Here is a 17729-nt window from a genome sequence, read left to right on the forward strand (position 1 = left end):
GCTTTCTTAACCCTTAATAAAGTTGAGGTTAAAAATTAGAGGAAACAAACAAACAAACAAACAAAACAGAGGAAAAGATAAATTAACATACCTGGCTCAGAGCTACAATGCATTTAGTATATTAAAGCAGCTGACATGACGACTTTTTGCGGGCCTTCCCAGGCACTGGAGTTTTTCTGTTAATTTGCCGCACTAGGTCATAAAAGATCTGCAAACATATTAAATTTTTAAAAAAATTTACAGGGAAAAAAAGCTCCCAAAAAACTAAAAGTGAAAGAGTAAAATGAAAAAATTGAACTTTCCATGAACTTTTCCCCAGAAAGCAAATATTCTGTTCAGTTAAGGAATGAGAGTAAAGCCAGGTATTCTTATAATCGCCAAGTTCTTTTCTGTTTATTTTTTGGGAGGGCTAAAAATGGTTCTCCTTAAAATAAATACTGAGTTGAATGAGCTGCAGGGATCTTAGTTCAGACAGAACATTCACCACCATCCAAAGAGAACAATTCTGTAGTCTTCTTCAACTCTATGTATCCTTACTCTACAACATTATTTTAAGTCCCTTCAAGGCAACAACCGTTCATGCCTTTTTGAATTTGTCTTTGCCTTTTACATAACATCCTTCATATACCTGAAGACTTAATCTGTCTTCCCCACCCCTATCATTTTCTGTCCAGTCTTTCTTCATTTTATGGTAAATTCCACTGTACCAGTATTTAATAAAGAGGCTCAAAGAGCGTTACAGCTTATTAACATGCATGTACTTAACACAAGACTTTTGCCTATATGATCAACAAAGCACCCTGAGTACAAATTAACCTGGGGTTGTGTTAATACAGACTCATTATTTTCCATTAATTTTGAATGCTAAATTCCAAATCAAGAGTTCTATTTCACCATACCTCATTTACATTTATTTTTGATTTTGCAGAGGATTCTAAGAATGCACAGTTGTTCCATTGTCTTGCTAAATTTTGACCTTGTTCCTTTCCTACAACTCTTTCATCTTCCAAGTCACACTTATTACCAACCAGAATCATTGGAACCTAAAAAGGGTAAAAACAAATAAGTAAATAAATACGCAATATAAATTCAAATCAAAATTCAAATTAAAATGTTTCTCCTAAGGATTACTTTTTATATTATGCCAGAGAAAAATGTTAAGTTAATAATGTGTAATAAAATTTACAGTTAAATATGAAAGTCTTGACAATGTTAATTTAAGAACTTTTCACATGAAATTTTTTTAGAAAACAAGCTATGATCTACTTATAAAAGAGGGTGAAAACTCCTTAAAACTATAACACAATGGACTTTTATTTTATTTCGGCCACACTGCATGGCATGCAGGATCTTAGTTCCCCAACCAGGGATTGAACCCGTGCCCCCTGCAGTGGAAGCTCAGAGTCTTAACCGATGGACCTCCAGGGAAGTCCCTCACAGTGGACTTTTAACTAATTATAGTAAGCAAAACACAAAACCTTTTTAAAAGGAAGTGCAAAAGGGTATACCAAGAAAAGCCAATATATTCCACAATTTTAAAATGTTTCTCCAAGGGACATAAAGCAATTTAAAATTTTCTGGTTTCCTAACATGTATTTATCAAATACTCATTCCCAATTTCATAACACAAAAAGGAGAAATCTGGAAAGCCCCCAAAGCAGAATTTTTAGCTTCTCATACAGTCTATATTAAAAAGCCAAAAAGTAAAATCATCTTAATTTACTAAAAATCTAGACCATATTTATCACGTGTTTGGATACATGTGATGTTTGTAATTTGAGAAGGACACTACAGGGAAAAATAATACTTATGCTGCAAAACTTCTATTAATCATTTAGAGATTGTCTTTCTAAAGAAGTTTTGGAAAAAATCCAAACTAGAAAATCACGAATTTTGGCTTTTTAAGGAACAGATATATAGTATTGTATTTATTAATATACAATAATGCAACTGATAGAAAACCATAGTAGTTACCAGAGACACTGGTAAACAGCTTTACCGAGGTTGCTGTAAGGATGTCAGGGTCCCCCAAAGTTCTCCTGCTTTAGAAGTCCAGGAAATGGCAGCATTTCCCATAGGTGCCCTCAAGCTCTCGAAATATTTGCTATAATTAAACTATACGTAGTACGGTGGTTCTTAAAAGTGAAGTGCCCAGGCCAGCAGCATCAACACCATTTGGAAATCTGTTAGAAATGCAAATTCTCAAGCCCTATCCCAGACCTACTGAATCAGAAACTCTGAGAGTGGGGCCTGGCAATCTGTTTTAACCAGCTTTACAGGTGATTCTGATGCAAGATCAATTCGATGCAAGATGAATTTATATATAGTGTGAGGAGGAATTAAAATAATTCATTTGAAGTTCCCTAAAGGGATTAAACTCCATTATGGCGTACTCTGAAGGGGCACGTAAATTTACATTAGAATCGAATATATTTGTTGGCTTTCTTTAAAAATTATTATCATTATGCTCCTTCTGTCATAGTTGCTTGAGATCTGTTCATATGTTGTTTTGATTCTTGTTAAAAAGGCTCTTAAATCTGCCAGAAATGTGGCCAGAACATCATATGCTCTATTAGTAATATTTGCCACCAACCCTCTCCTTCTTCTCCACCAAATGCATGATTTAAAAACAGGAAGGGTATAAAATTTACTTTACACAGGGGAGAAGAGGGTATTTCTCACTTTTTACGTTACATATAGTGTTAAAGATATGCTTTTCCCCTTCAAGGAAAAAGCTTTTGAAAAACAAACAAAGCCCCCAAAATACATTAACTTTAAACTGGATTTAAATTCAAACTTTTAAGCTGGATATCACTGTAATAAGGGTTTGAAACAAAATATATTTATTTATTACGAAGCCAGCTTACATCATCAGTGTCTTTAACTCGAAGAATCTGTTCTCTCAGATCTTGTAAATCATTAAATGTGGACTGTGCTGTGATGGAATAAACTAAGGCAAAGCCTTGTCCGTTTTTCATGTACAAATCCCTCATTGCTGTAAATTGTTCCTACAGTAGAAAGAAAGAATCATTAAAGAACAATAATGTTAAAAAAAAATGTTTTGACAGATAACTTGACAATTTTCAAAGTCTATAATTAGAGCTCAAAGAAGAATGTAGTAGTGTTATGTAACATCTCTTAAAATTACAGTCTGTGGCTATTTGAAAAAATCAGTATTTCAAGAAATAAGTGTTTTACTTAAAAACAATACACCAGAGCAGATTTATGTGCAGTAAATATACTCAAGTGGAACAGAAATGTCCTGTCTCCAAATGCTACTTAAAGGCAGCTTTTTAATATATCATAATATGTAAGGCACCCAAATCAAATCACCAAGCTACCCACAGCTAGCTCACAATGCTCTAGTTCTATGGGGTCCACCAGCACGTTACCTGTATCTTGCCATTTTCCCCCACTTTTCCTCCTTCACTAGACTGTGAGCCTTTGAGTGTAAGAATACAATCCATGGCACATATCAGGTACTCAAACATTAGTTGAATGAATACCACATATCCAGAATAAATTTTCCCTTCACCTTCAGATACCAACAAATCTAGTTGGTCTGTAAATATATTGAAGGAGGAAAGATAACATACAAAATACTTCACACAGCCACTGAGGAATAAATGTATACTCTAATATTATTTTCCACATTATTTAATAAATGGTAATATAGTTTAACTTGTTTTAAAAGTACTAGTGGGACTATGAAAACTTTCATACAAAGTTTCTACTTATTTCTTCAGTAAATGACCCACTGCAATGGCAAAGCACACACACAAGAAAAGGAGAATTCAAGAGGATAAGGAAAACAGCTTTAAGATTTAACGTAAGCAGTACTTTTAAATAAGCTTAACTAATGTTTGTCTACAGAATACTAGCATCTAAAGGTCAATACTGCACAAGCTGTGCATATACTTTGGTACTCTGTTTTACATACCGTTCCTGCAGTATCCAAGATTTCAAGCATACACTGTTGTGCATCTACTTCAACTTGCTTGGGGAAAAATTAAAATAGATATTCATTTTTTTAAATGTATACAAGACTACTTTAATATACCCAACAGCTAATATGATATTTAAAACAGAGACACAGATTATAGCAACTTTACAACTAATTTCAAGCAATACTTACTTTAACAAAACAGGAGAAAAAAATAGCTAGAAAACAGTTCTACTGACTCCCAAACTGCATTAGGTGCAAAAACCATGTGTTCTCAATTTAACACAAGGATATCTATTGATACAAGATACACAAGATCCAACCTCAATAGGAATCACTCAGCACTTAAATCTGGAGAGAAAATGATTTCAAAATAGCTCAAAAAAATCTTTTTAAAACCAGTAATAGTTCCAATAATATCAGAAGTAACTGTCTATCTCAATTCTTCCATACTTTAGATATACCTTCATTTCTCTAGATAACCACATCCCCTTCACCATATTAGAACAACAAAATTTCTGGGAGCAAGGAAGCAGAGGAGAGCTATCAAATAAATTATATATCCCTGCTACCCTTTTTACCTAACATTTCCTAGGGAACAAAGTTATATACGTGGAAAGAAGAGTAATATTGCCTCACTGCTGGGGTGCAGAAAGGGGTTTCCAGTTTGCTTTGGTAGACTGTGGACACAGAGGGAGGAACGGAAACACAATGTCTGCACAGCAGCAGGGGCCAGGCTGGCCGCTATGTCAAGGTGGGGGATAACTCTCTCCCTGCTAAATAAAAAATCTCTGCACATTTAGTTTTATTGTCACATGCTGTATAAGTGAACATATTGACAGAAATAAACCTTTCTACTATTATGAGCAGTGGAACTTTCTCAAGGAGTTGTAAGTAGGAAGGTTAGGGAGACGTTTGTACTTACATCTTTATATTAAAAAGAAGGGAGCCTGAGAGTATTCAGTCTTTGGGGGGCAGGAAGGGGAGAGAAACATGGAGCTACCATTTGAAATGCATGGCCCAGCTCTAAAGTTAGTGTGTCAAATTACAATTTTGGGGTCAGTATAAACTTAAAATTCTTTGAGAGAGAGAGATAAGACAGAGAACGAGAGTGACTGTTCAAGATTCTCATAAGCTGGTAAACACACAATGCCAGGAAATAATCAGGTGTGATCTTTCCCCACTAATTTTTAAAATTTATTTTTATTTATTTATTTTTGGCTGCATTGGGTCTTCGTTGCTGTGTGTGGGCTTTCTCTAGTTGTGGCGAGCGGGGGTTGCTCAGCAGTTGTGGCGCAGGGGCTTAGCTGCTCCGCAGCATGTGGGATCTTCCTGGGCCAGGGCTCGAACCCGTGTTCCCCGCATTGGCAGGCAGATTCTTAACCACTGCGCCACCAGGGAAGTCCCCCACTAATTTTATAAATTAACTCTGTTTCTTCATCCTACTCTGTAAACAACATTTAATAATTATTAAGCTAAAAACAAGAATTTATATTTATAGTGAAGTCACAAGCAAAAGGCCTTCTAAAGTAACATACCTTTCTATAAGAATCTTCTATCGTAGGATCATATTTTTCAACAAAAATTCCTTGAACAAATTGTACAGTCTGAAAAAAATTAACATACCATTATACTCCCCCCAAAAAGAACACATTCAAATCTGCACATTTTAAAGTATTGATTTCATATAGGTAGTTATACCATTGATTAAAAAAACATAACCACAACTACATTTGAACATACGCATTTGGTGGGAAAATTACCTTAGAAAGCTTTTGTTAAAAAAATTAATAATCACCAAGCTCCTTATTGGGTAAGTCTAAATTTAGAGATCATATATTGAAAAATCGTTAAATGGCTCCTGTTTCAGTCCTAAGGGCTTAAATTTGAATTTTAGTTAGAAAGCGGCTAATTATCTTGTGTACACACCTATGTGCACACTCACAACACCTCCCCATCACTTTGGATATATTTACAAATGAAAAAGCAGTTCATGCCCCATTGTACACACTTCTCAGTTTGATCCAAGCATGTCAAATTCTGTGCTAGGTGTTTATTTTAAGTGGCGAAGTAATGGTCAATCTATCTTACTGTGGGGCTTTGCTAAACTCTGAACTGTTCACCAAGTTATTTCCCCTAAGTCTTTCCCCTTCCCCACCCACCACTGTCAAGTTGTGTCTTCTTTCTTGCTTTACTATTTCTTGATACAGAAAACATGGTGGGACAGTCAAAGGTAATCTTTGAAAAAGTTTTTAAAATAAGGTGTATTTAATTTTTGTAACATAAAATTTGTATTGTAAGCCAACTCACAATGAGATGGACCAAAATTTATTCCTGTCTGGCTCTGAAATGCAGACACCCATTTATATGCGCTGAAAGTCAGTCAGTTAAGAATGGACTCACTTTGGCATAATATTTCTTTGTGCTAAATCTCTTTATATGTTCTTTCCCTTCTGTGCTTAGTCCAAACTGTATTCTGGTCTGGAACCCATGTTCCAGAGAGAATATGATCTACCCAGATACAACTAAAAGCGACTAAATTACAAGAAAAATATATTACTTCTAAAATCATTATGAGATTTCACCTTAACAAATAAATAAAGACAAATAAGCAAAACCTAAAACTCAACAGAAAAAGAACATGTCTTGGAGTAAATAGCTTGGGTACAGTGAGAATGTCTTACCAGAGCAGATTTTCCAACTCCTCCAGAGCCAAGAACGACTAGCTTATACTCACGCATGGTGCAAACTTGTAAAATCTAGTACCTTATTAAAGAAAAAAAAAAAAAGAATTCTTAAGTACTATCTTTGTATTCATGTCCTTCTTATATAAACAAGATATTCAAGCATTTACTTAAAATGACTACTATACCATATTAATATGGAGCATTTCATAAACAGACTTACTAAAGGATGCTACTGGTAGTGCCCTTTATAAAACATCAGAGAAAGAAAGATACTGCAGAATTATAGATGTGACTTTTAGCCCTATCCTAAATTCAATTACAATAAAATATTTCAGAAGGCTGAAAAACAGCATTAAGGGGCATTCTGTTAGCTATAAGATGGCAGTGATAGACATGTTATCCCCCTTTTCTGAACCATCTGCAACCCTGAGTCACAAGTAGTTAAGTGCCTACTAAGTACAAGGATATACCCAATGAACAACAAAAAAATTCCTGCCCTCAACTGAGCTAACATTCTGGTAAAGATGAACACGATAGGGGAGGGGTCTGCAAACAAATCCAACTCACTACCTGTTTTTGTACATAAAGTTTTATTGAAATACAGCCACACCCATTCATTTGTGTATTGTCCATGGCTGCTATCTTGTAATGGCAGAGCTAAGTCATTACAACAGAGGCCATCTGGTTCACAAAGCCTAAAATATTTACTATGTGGCATTTATAGGAAAAACTAGCTGGCCTCTGAGATACATAAATGGTAAGTGAGTTAGCAGAGAAAGCAGACCAAATATCTATTCCTGAAGTGTGTGTGGGCTGTGGGGTGTGGGGTGTTGGGTGTGGGGTCGGGGGATGGATGGGGTGGTACAAAGAAACTGAAATGGTCAGGAATCAGAAGCAGATCTCAAGAACATGAAAGCCCAGACTGAAAAAGTCTACTGAGTGTTCAGTATCCTGAAATGGTGGAAATCAAAACAAAATAAAACCAAAAAGAAACAATCCATACCAAGGCTCATCATTAGAAAATTTCAGTACACTAAGGAGAAAGAAAGAAGATCCTGTAAGTTTCAGGGTGGGGAATAACATGAGAATACAAAGCTCCCACATTCTTAGAGAAAAATAATTGGCCAGTGGCCATGGTGCAAAAGTAGCCACCAGAACAGGTTTTAAACCTTCTTAATCAAGAAATGACAGTTCTTTAGTCATAGTGACACAATACCAGGACTGGTTTAAACACATTTAACCAACCAATAACCATTTGCTTCAGTGAATATGCTTCTGCAAACCAGCCTATTACTGATAGCCCCTTATTTCTGAAAGTCAGTCAGTTAAGAATGGACTCACTTTGGCGTAATATTTCTTTGTGTTAAATCTCTTTATATGTTCTTTCCTTCCAGTCCATACTCTTAGAAGACAGCATTTGTTTTACCTATCTCTATATGCCATCTCTTTATTTCTCCTCAGGACACCATGTCTAATACCAAGGACTTCTTTTCAAAAATTTCTCCTTCACTTCCACCTTTAAATACATGGATTATTTCCTGTGCTTTCTCCATTCCTTAATGCGGGGGGGGGGGGAATGAGGGGGGGCGGGGAACCAAATATAAAAACCACCAAAGAAGTCGGCTGCTGACATTCCCACTTACTAGTCCCTACATTTTATTTCTAAACTTACTGAACCCATTATTTCCATAGACTCTTCTCCAGTTCCGGAACACTGTCTCCGTAACTTTTGTGAACTGCATGGTTCTTACCAGATATGATTTTAGGAAAAAGGATATGAAATAAAAGTTGAATCAACTTCCAGCTTTAAGAATATTCCACATGGTAGTGTGCATTTAATTTGGGACAAATAAATCTTCCTTTGTAAACATGTAACTCAAGTCAGGTTTATTTCTTTTAATGTAAAAAATCCTTTAAAAATAGGATTACTTAGGTGATAATTCTATTCAGTTCCATGCACACATTAGCCAACCACATGGACCTACATTAATATTTGAGAAATATTTAAAAATAAACTTAGGATTCTCATGAAAGACGCCTTCAAATAAATTTGTTTCTGAACCCATCTAGAGGGAATATGGTAACTTTGGGGACAAGAATTTCCTAAACATCCCGAAGAGCAAACCAACTAACTTTAACACAAATAAAATTAGACTCATCTCCCTGCATCTTTTATCCTTTAGGTACCTGGGCTGTGTCACTTTTTGATGCCTTCTTTGTCATTGTTTATCATTAACTTAAAAAAAAAAAAAGAAAAAAAGACTCACTTCAGTGAACACGCAGCAAAATGCCAACCAATCAGCAATTGCCTCACTTGAGTGACACTGCTCTTACTGTTGACATTAACTCACTTTGAAAGTCTGTGAATCTTTGGACTCTGAAGTTCTCTAAAAACCCTATAAGACTAGCAGCCTGCTCTGCTCAGGAGAGGCAGTATCAGACCAGGATAGCTTTTCCTTAAGTAATCAATAATTTCAGCTTTGTGTTTTTGTTTAGATATTGAATGGTGTCTCTCATTCTTTGACAGTCAACCTAAGACCCTCATTTGGCATCATTCCAAATGACGCCCTTAGGCAAACAAGTGTACTGAATGGGCTGCCTGTGTCCAACTTGTTTGTTCTTTGATTTTCCTATCAGATGAGTCAATCTCAACAATGACGGGTGCTCCAATCAGTGTCTTGAGCTCACACTGCTAACTCTGTTACCCTAGGATTTGTACCAAGTAGGTTTTTGTATAAGGCAATTAGGCCTTTTGGCTTTGGCTTGGAGTGTACTATTTGATAAATATTTTTGCCATTAGTTTACAATTCTTCAGCTACTTGCTTTGCTTTTGTTCATCTACCTGCTCAAAATTTTGTCTCACATGTTTTGTTTTGTCCTGTACTGTCTTGTTTCCATTCATTGAATAAGGGAGTGCTCCGTGTGGAATGGATGGACGCATAGGCCTGATAGTCTGCAATGCAATTCAAACTGGCCCCAAGCACTAAAGGTTAAAGATGAGTAAAAACAGTGACCAATTCAGGCAAAGTTGAGTGATGGGCCAAACTTCATCTCGGGTCACTTAAACTTTCATGACAGCATTACAAGGTCAATAACCATGGGGTTTATTATGCGGCACCTTCCTAACTTCTGCTTGATCAGGGAACCTGAGAATCTGTTTGTAAGGACACATTTGTTAAAAAAAATTTTTAACTTTCTGCCATCTTTCTGTGCTGATATAATGGTGCACACGAAAGTCCTAGCTGATGCTCTCAAGAGCATCAATAATGCTGAAAGGAGAGGCAAGTGCCAGGTTCTTATTAGGCTGTGCTCCCAAGTCATCATCCAGTTTCTGTGATAATGAAGCATGGTTACATTAGCGAATTTGAAATCAATGATCACAGGGCTGGGAAAACTGCTGTGAACCTCACAGGCAGGTCAAACAAGTGTGAAGTGATCAGTCCCTAGATTTGATGTGCAACTCAAAGACCTAGAAAAATGGCAGAAAAACCTGCTCCTGTCCTATCAGTTTGGTTTCACTGAGCTGACAACTTCAGATGGCACCACGGACCATGAAGAAGCAAGATAAAAACACAAGAGAGAAAATCCTGGGATTCTTTTTCTAGGGATGTAATACAAACATGCAAATAAAATGCCTCAATGGGGACTTCCCTGGTGGTCCAGTGGTTAAGAATCCGTCTTCCAATGCAGGGGATGCGGATTCGATCCCTGGTTGGGGTACTAAGATCCCACATGCCCCAGGGCAGCAACTAAGCCCGCATGCTCTGGAGCCCACCCTCTGGAGCCCATGCGCCACAACTAGAGAGAAGCCTGCGCACGGCAACAAAGATCCCACGTGCCTCAACTAAGACCTGACACAGCCGGAAAAAAAAAAAAAAAAGCCCCAATGGAAAAAAAAATTTAAAGCACTCTTAAGTCATTTTTATTTAGGAATAATTTACATCCAGTAAAACAAGCAGATCTTAAGCATACAGTTAAATGAGTTTTGGCATATGCCAATACCCTCACAACCACAAACACAGCCCTCATTCAGATTTAAAACACTTCCAGGGACTTCCCTGGTGGTCCAGCGGTTAAGAATCTGCCTTCCAATGCAGGGGATGCGGGTTCCATCCCTGGTCGGGGAACTAAGATCCCACATGCCATGGGGCAACTGAGCCTGTGCGCCGCAACTACTGAGACGGCGCGCCACAACTAGAGAGAAGCCTGCACACTGTAACGAAGGATCCCGTGTGCCGCAACTAAGACCCGACACAGCAAAATAAATAAATAAATAAATAAATATTTGAAAATTTATATTAGAAAAAGATTTAAAACACTTCCATTACCCAGTTTCCCAATGTGCCTCTTCCCACTTAATTACCCCAACACCGTTTTCTTCACTCTAGTGATCTCTTATTTGCCAAGGCCATACCTTTTCTAGGGAAAACTTCTGTGTCTTTTATAAACTTCCAATATAATCTTGACTCTTGCACTTACATTGGTAAATTACAAAAACAGTGACTTTGACAACTGCAACATAACAACAGGACTTACGGCCAACTTTTACAATGTCAAAATTAATACTTTAAGAGGAATTATAAATATAGAAAAATTATGAGACAAAAATAACATTCAATAATCAACTTCTCTAATTGGTATTCTGAAGCCTCAAAATAAAATGACTAAGATTGTCTCTCTTTACTCCCCTGTTCAAACCTTTGGAAACCTACCCTCCCCGAATCATTGTCTCTTTATACTATGCACAATACCCTTCTATTCCATCTGTTCCTTACCCATACCTCTGAAATGAACTACCTTTCTTGGGGGTTTCTCAGCAAAGGAAAAATTATACTAAACAACAGCCTCTTTAAATTGCTGGAGTAGAAGTCAGAGCTATAGAAACTGAATTGAAAGACTAGTCTAGAATTTAGTTGGGAGTTATGTTTAAAGATTTTTCTAAATCTCAGGTAGACTGACAGAAATTTGTTGCAGAATCCCAACTTACTTAGTAATTACTTAATTTCATCATAGGGGAAAAAGGTTAAAAGCAGCAGGATAGTAAAGACCAGATTCAAACAGTCCAGCCTGTTAAAAAAAAATTGGCCTTGAAAGAACAAGAACCTATTTAGGAAATACACTATTTCAGGGGTAGATTGGTCAACATTTAATATTGTAAACAAAATGAACACTACTTGATAGGAAACAAAATAAAAATTGACTTTAGGAAATTTTAAAGGGAAACATGTCCCTTCTTTCTGTAAATGGGCTCAGACCTGAATAGGAAACTGAAAATGGAAAATTAGAAAATCTGCAATAGTTGAGCATTTTCAGAGATCCTCACAAAGTAAACAAGCTAGAAAGAAAAATTAAACCAAAAGGTCTTTGTTTTCTAAGAAATGGGGGCCTATGGGTGAGGAAACTTGTACATACTGACTATAAAAAGTAAACATTTATGGGAACTGCATTTCTTAATGCGATGCCTGGGGTCCTACTTCCCAGTTGCTTCATTTATCCATAAATGAGTATTACTTGTTGCTAGAATGAGTCAGGTTCATCCATATTATTGCTTCTATCAGTAATTTGTTCCTTCTATCTCTTATTATTGATAAAAAGCAGATCCACTGTATGGATATAGATAACATTTTCTTTATCCATTCACCCGTTCATGGACATTTGGTTTGTTTCCAGCTTGTGGATATTATAAATAACGCTTATCAATTTGTTTTAATTTTAGTAACTCAACCAAGAATTTTTACTGCAGATCTCTAAGATCACAGGAAATTGAAAACATTTCAAGTTTTGAAGTAGGAAATACGAAAGTCATCAATAGACTTTCAAATTTAAAAACATAGTGACAAAACACATCTAACTTACCAATAAGCAGCTTTCTAACAAGGAACACTGATAAGTAAGAACCACAAATGAACAGTCATTCTCTTTCATTAATTTTTTTGGCCAATATTTCCTTATATGGACAAACAACCAAAATATTTTTATTTAAATCCTAATAAATACCAATACTACGGATATTATTTTCCTTAAAAAAAAAAAAGTCTAGCAGTATGAAAGCCAAAATTTGAACTAATACCTGTTTTTCAAATCTCTGCCTTCTACTACACCAGCTTTGAAAAACTGTTTACATATTCTAAGCCTGGGATAAAAAGTGGATTTCATTATGAATGCCAACTCTGATTGACTGGCAATGACCATTACTTCTGTTTTTAAAATTTCATGCACAATTTTAAGATGGGTAGAGTTATATCAGAATTTCAAAGGGATTTGTGATAACTGCTGTTTGAGACATTGAGAACAATTGTTCTCTTTCACTGAACTCCAAAAGAGGGACAATTCTGACAGCATAGCATAGTGGTTCACAGCACCTAAGTTTTAAATCCTCGTTCTGTATAACCTTGGGCAAGTCATGAAACCTTTCAGAGCTTCACTTTCCTTACAGGGAAAATGAAGACAGTAATGCCTACATGGTAAAGTTGTGAGATGGATACACAAGAGCATAAACTCCACAAAAACAACAATTTTTGTCTGTTTTATAATATCCCCGAACCTCAAACAGTGACTGACATATAGTATGTGCTCAACTAATTAGAGAATGAAATATAGTGATTTCCCTCAAGACCACGTACACATAGTAATAATCAATAAAAGATAGCTTTTAAAGTAATTATAACAGCAATGGTCTGGGCTACTGCTCAGTACAGTGTAGCAGAACTGATGTTCCCTCAGTTGAGAATCACTGCTCTACCCTTTCACCTACTAGCTTAACAAAACATTAAGAATGCAGGAGGAGGGCTGCTATCCAGCTTTTGTCTAATTTATAAAGTTTCCTCTAGTTAGACAAAGAGATACAATGCATAGCCTAAAACTATTTTCCAATCATATGTGGGTTTCTATCCTTAATTTAGTCCTCCTGTCACTACAACCAGTTTGGAACATGTTAAAATCAACTGAACTATATTATAATTCTTTAGCTATACTTACTATTTAAGTATCATCTAAGAGGCACTTTTAGAATACATTTTAACATCTCTGAAACTTGAATGTACCTTATAGCAAACTCCCGTGTCAATACAAAAAGCTAATTATATATCAGTATTTTGAATCATTTTAAAATGTAGTTTAGGGAGAAAGACTGGGAAATTACTCTCCTGTAAGTCTTTAAAAAACATTACTATGCAAAAATCCTTTACTATTGGTGTTTTCCCTGACCCTTAATATTAATTATGCGAGTCAATATACTTTATTGTACTTCAAAGTTATGCAGACTGTAATTCTGACAACCTGGGATGAATTTCAGTATTACTACTTTAGGAGTAGTGAGAAAATCTTGAGCTTGTAATGTAAAATGAATTTTAATTCTTTTGAACTTTATTTATGTAAATATATGGTGGTGGATTGTCTTTCTTCTTTTGCTTATGTTTTTTCTGACAGTTTTATTACTAATGAACAGTAACTTTTTAAAATACACAAATGAAAATTAAAACTGAAAGGTGAAAGAGGAATTGTGGAGTTGTCTTGTAATTACTCCATTTTAATTGTAACTTAAAAATATTGGTAACTATTGGCATTTAAAAAAAGGGGGGGGATTGGATGAAGGCAGTCAAAAGGTATAAACTTCCAGTTATAAGTGCATACTAGGGATGTAATGTACAACATGATAAATATAACACTGCTTATGTTATAGAAAAGTTGCTAATAGAGTAATAAATCTTAGGAGTTCTCATTACAAGGAAAATATTATTTTCTATTTCTTTAATTTTGTATCTATACGAGATGATGGATGTTCACTAACTTATTGTGCTATCATTTCATGATGCAACTAAGTCAATTCATTATGCTGTACACCTTAAGCTTATACAGCACTTGTACGTCAATTTTATCTCAATAAAACCACGAAAACAAAGTGGCCATTAGAAAATCAAAAATGCCAAGTTTAGCCTGTCAATCAACTCACAATGAATTATAATTATAAAATACTGACGTTGGCAAAAAAAGTATTTTTCAGATAAATAACATGCTGATTGTGACGTATGTTTAAAGAAAACAGACAAGCTTAAAAGAAGAACCAATTAAAATTCTTTCAATTCTATTTTTAAACCTTAATAACTAGTATGCCTCTTCTCAAAAAGGGCTAAGAATTGACTACTAAACATTACAAAATTAAACTTATTATTTTCAGTGCTTTATAGAAAAAGAAATACTCTATACAATGTAAATATTGACATTTTAAACATTTTCCTCTCTTATGTCGAAGCAGTATTTATCTTTTTTATTAATTATCATGCTAAAAAATCTAGAAAGAAAAGATAAATAGGGTAGCAAAGGATTTAAGTTCTAAGTACTTGGATTGTATTCTGAGAAGCCTGCTGATCTGTTGTGTCTTCTTGTACATAAGTAGGAAATAAGGATTAAGACACACACAAAAAGATACAAAGTATCTTAGAAATTATTAGAAGTATATTAGAAATTACTGACAGATGGTAACTAGACATCATGGTGATCATCTCCTAACTTTCATAATGTATATAAACGTTGAATCACTTGAAACTAATATAACATTGTGAGTTATACTTCAGTAAAAAAAAATTAACAGAGTTTTGACTATTATGTATTATTGCAGTGGACTGCTATTTAAAGAGATGGGAAGAACAATTAAAACTATTTTATAATCAACAGAAAAACTGACACTGAAAGAGACTTTAACAACCTTCAAGTTAAGGGCAACACCATCAAAAAGTGTTAGATGAAGATGTCAGCAATGGCGGATATCTCGGCTAAACATTTTGCCAAGAATTATGGTGCTATTGGTCAACTGTAAAACATTCTAGTTTGATTTCCATTGTAGGCGATGGGATCTGATTTTGTTGGTTTATATATGCTCTCTTTTATGGCATTTCTTGTACGTAATGGCATTTATCCAAAAAATCTGAATGCAGTTTGGAAGTTATCTGTAATGAATTATAAATTAACAATAACCTGTTTATATGTTAATCTGAAATTCCAGAATTATTAGAATCAAGCTTTAATCTATGAACTCACCAATTATATTAACTCATTAGTTAATGAGGGAATCTCAAATCCCCATTTTTTTTGGGGTGGCTAAACAGGCAAGAACATAGAATACGTGCAAAATGAATTTATCAATAGTGCCATTTCTCATTTATACTTCATCAGCGAGAAAGTGCATATATACAAGTAGACATTTATCTAGTTATAAATATGAAGCATGATTCACACAGCTTCTCCAACCATCTAACATTCCAGATGAAGAAAATCAATTAAATTTGTAAAGAACTATCAAAACACGGAAAATTCCACTATGGTTACAACTGGAAGCATTTTCTACACTAATTTTTCAAATGTGTGACTATTTCTGCTACTTATCTTTGAATAAAAAAATTTGGGGGGTAATTTTCGGTATTATATGTCATTTGCATTTAAAGATTCCTAATTTTAGTTACTTATATAGATCCCCTAAAATCTGTATGACTACAACCAACTCCTGGATGAATCAAAGTAAGTGATACATTAGAGACTTATCTTTGCTTTCATTGGTTCTTTTTATCAGTTTAAGCAAGTGTTTAATTCTAGTCTCAGAGAAAATCATAGCAAAGACATGTAAAGACAAGAAAATAAAACCCCTAGGGTTCCTTCTCAAGTCAAGTTTCAGTGGCTGCTTTGTAATTGCTTGAAATGAAAGTTGAGAAAAGAAGACACAATCATATTCTACATAAAGTTCAGTAAATTTATCTAAGATAATATTTCATCAATCAGAAATGACTGGCATTTTTACAAAAATACAAAACAATAATGGATGCTATAAAGATTCTGAGCAGAAAATTCTGAAGACATTTATGAGTCAAAGAAAATAAAAATTCAGTAAAGTTTTAGTCTAAATGTATTCACTATATAAAAAAGCAAACAACTGATTCAATTATCTACCATTCTATATTGCATATTTTTCATTAACAAGACCTAGGGCACACCCAAGTTCAGATATTACTGTCCCCAATTAAAAACTATAAGAGTAAATCTAAATATCATCGGGGGAATTTTAAAAAGCATTACAAAATGATAAACAGATGTACTAAAAAAACCTCTTGGCTATTTACTTCATGTTGACATTTACTGAAGACCTACTCTGAACCCAGAATTGTGCTAGAACCTGAGGATTAAAAAAGAAAATCTAAGACATGACACCTTCTAATCAAGATTACTGTATTATAGCATTCAATATTCAACATTCATATGTGAGTGCCTTCTGTATGTTAGGCTCTGTTCCAGGCAAAGCGAATAAAGCAGTGAATAAAAGACACTGCCCCAATAATTTACTGCCCCGGGGGGGGGAAACAAATAAAATCAATATAAAATATGTTAATTTGACAAGCACTACGGAGAAAAACGTATAAAACAAGTTAAGGGAGATAGTGTGGGAATGGAGAGATTATATAGCTCAGTACCCAGTCATTTCAACAAATTGATATTAAATCCTATTTTTAACAAAACACTCTACCATTAGGCTTTGTTCTGTTCAGTATTTTTAAATCAATATTTTTGGTGGGTTAATGTTCCAACTAATTTGTGGCTGAAGTTAAATTCGGATTTGGGAGAGTCACAGAGATTTGTCTAGGATCCACGAGAGAGCTCATGGCTTCAATGCCCCTTCTTCTTTTGCTAATAGGGGTATAAATGGGATTTCTGGAGGAATCTAAACATTAGCTGGTCTCATGAGGTACCATTATTCAACATGTACAAAATGCCCCTCGGTGATTTCCTTTGCCAGCTCTGGACAGGAGGATATTCATGATTCCCCCCATTGTGTAGAAAGAATAACACATAGATCAGAATAGAATAGAATGCTCCTGACTCACAAATACTCAGGATGCAGTCCTTAGGAGGGTAGTGTCAAGGAAACACCTTTGAAGTATTCCTCGCACTATCTCAGCCCACAGTGATCGTTCCTCTTTCTGACAGGCTGCACCAAATACTTTAGGACTTAATTATACACTACCTTGTCTTCTAAGAGGAGAAAAAAAGCTGTAGAAAGCAACATTATCTTGTGATTTAAGAGGCTTGGCTCTATTTTAGAAGTTAAATAATTT

The 17729-nt window shown here is 35.1% G+C and overlaps 1 protein-coding gene and 1 pseudogene across 4 annotated transcripts in view; one reads left to right on the forward strand and one right to left on the reverse strand.

Moving 5' to 3' along the window:
* RAP1B (RAP1B, member of RAS oncogene family) overlaps positions 1-17729 on the reverse strand; it is a 46202-nt gene that overhangs the window by 3386 nt on the left and 25087 nt on the right. For 3 of the 4 annotated variants that reach the window (XM_061206592.1, XM_061206594.1, XM_061206595.1), the window contains 6 exons: positions 6628-6709; positions 5482-5550; positions 3941-3997; positions 2868-3008; positions 900-1043; positions 92-208 (listed from right to left, as the gene is read on the reverse strand). In XM_061206592.1, the coding sequence (XP_061062575.1) occupies positions 122-208; positions 900-1043; positions 2868-3008; positions 3941-3997; positions 5482-5550; positions 6628-6684 (555 nt within the window). In that variant the 5' untranslated portion in view covers positions 6685-6709 and the 3' untranslated portion in view covers positions 92-121. The remainder of the gene's footprint in view (positions 1-91; positions 209-899; positions 1044-2867; positions 3009-3940; positions 3998-5481; positions 5551-6627; positions 6710-17729) is intronic. The other variant, XM_061206596.1, reaches the window with a different exon arrangement.
* On the forward strand, positions 9851-10235 carry LOC133100748 (small ribosomal subunit protein uS8-like; annotated as a pseudogene).

This window comes from Eubalaena glacialis, chromosome 11, assembly GCF_028564815.1.
Source record: "Eubalaena glacialis isolate mEubGla1 chromosome 11, mEubGla1.1.hap2.+ XY, whole genome shotgun sequence".
Lineage (NCBI taxonomy): Eukaryota > Metazoa > Chordata > Mammalia > Artiodactyla > Balaenidae > Eubalaena > Eubalaena glacialis.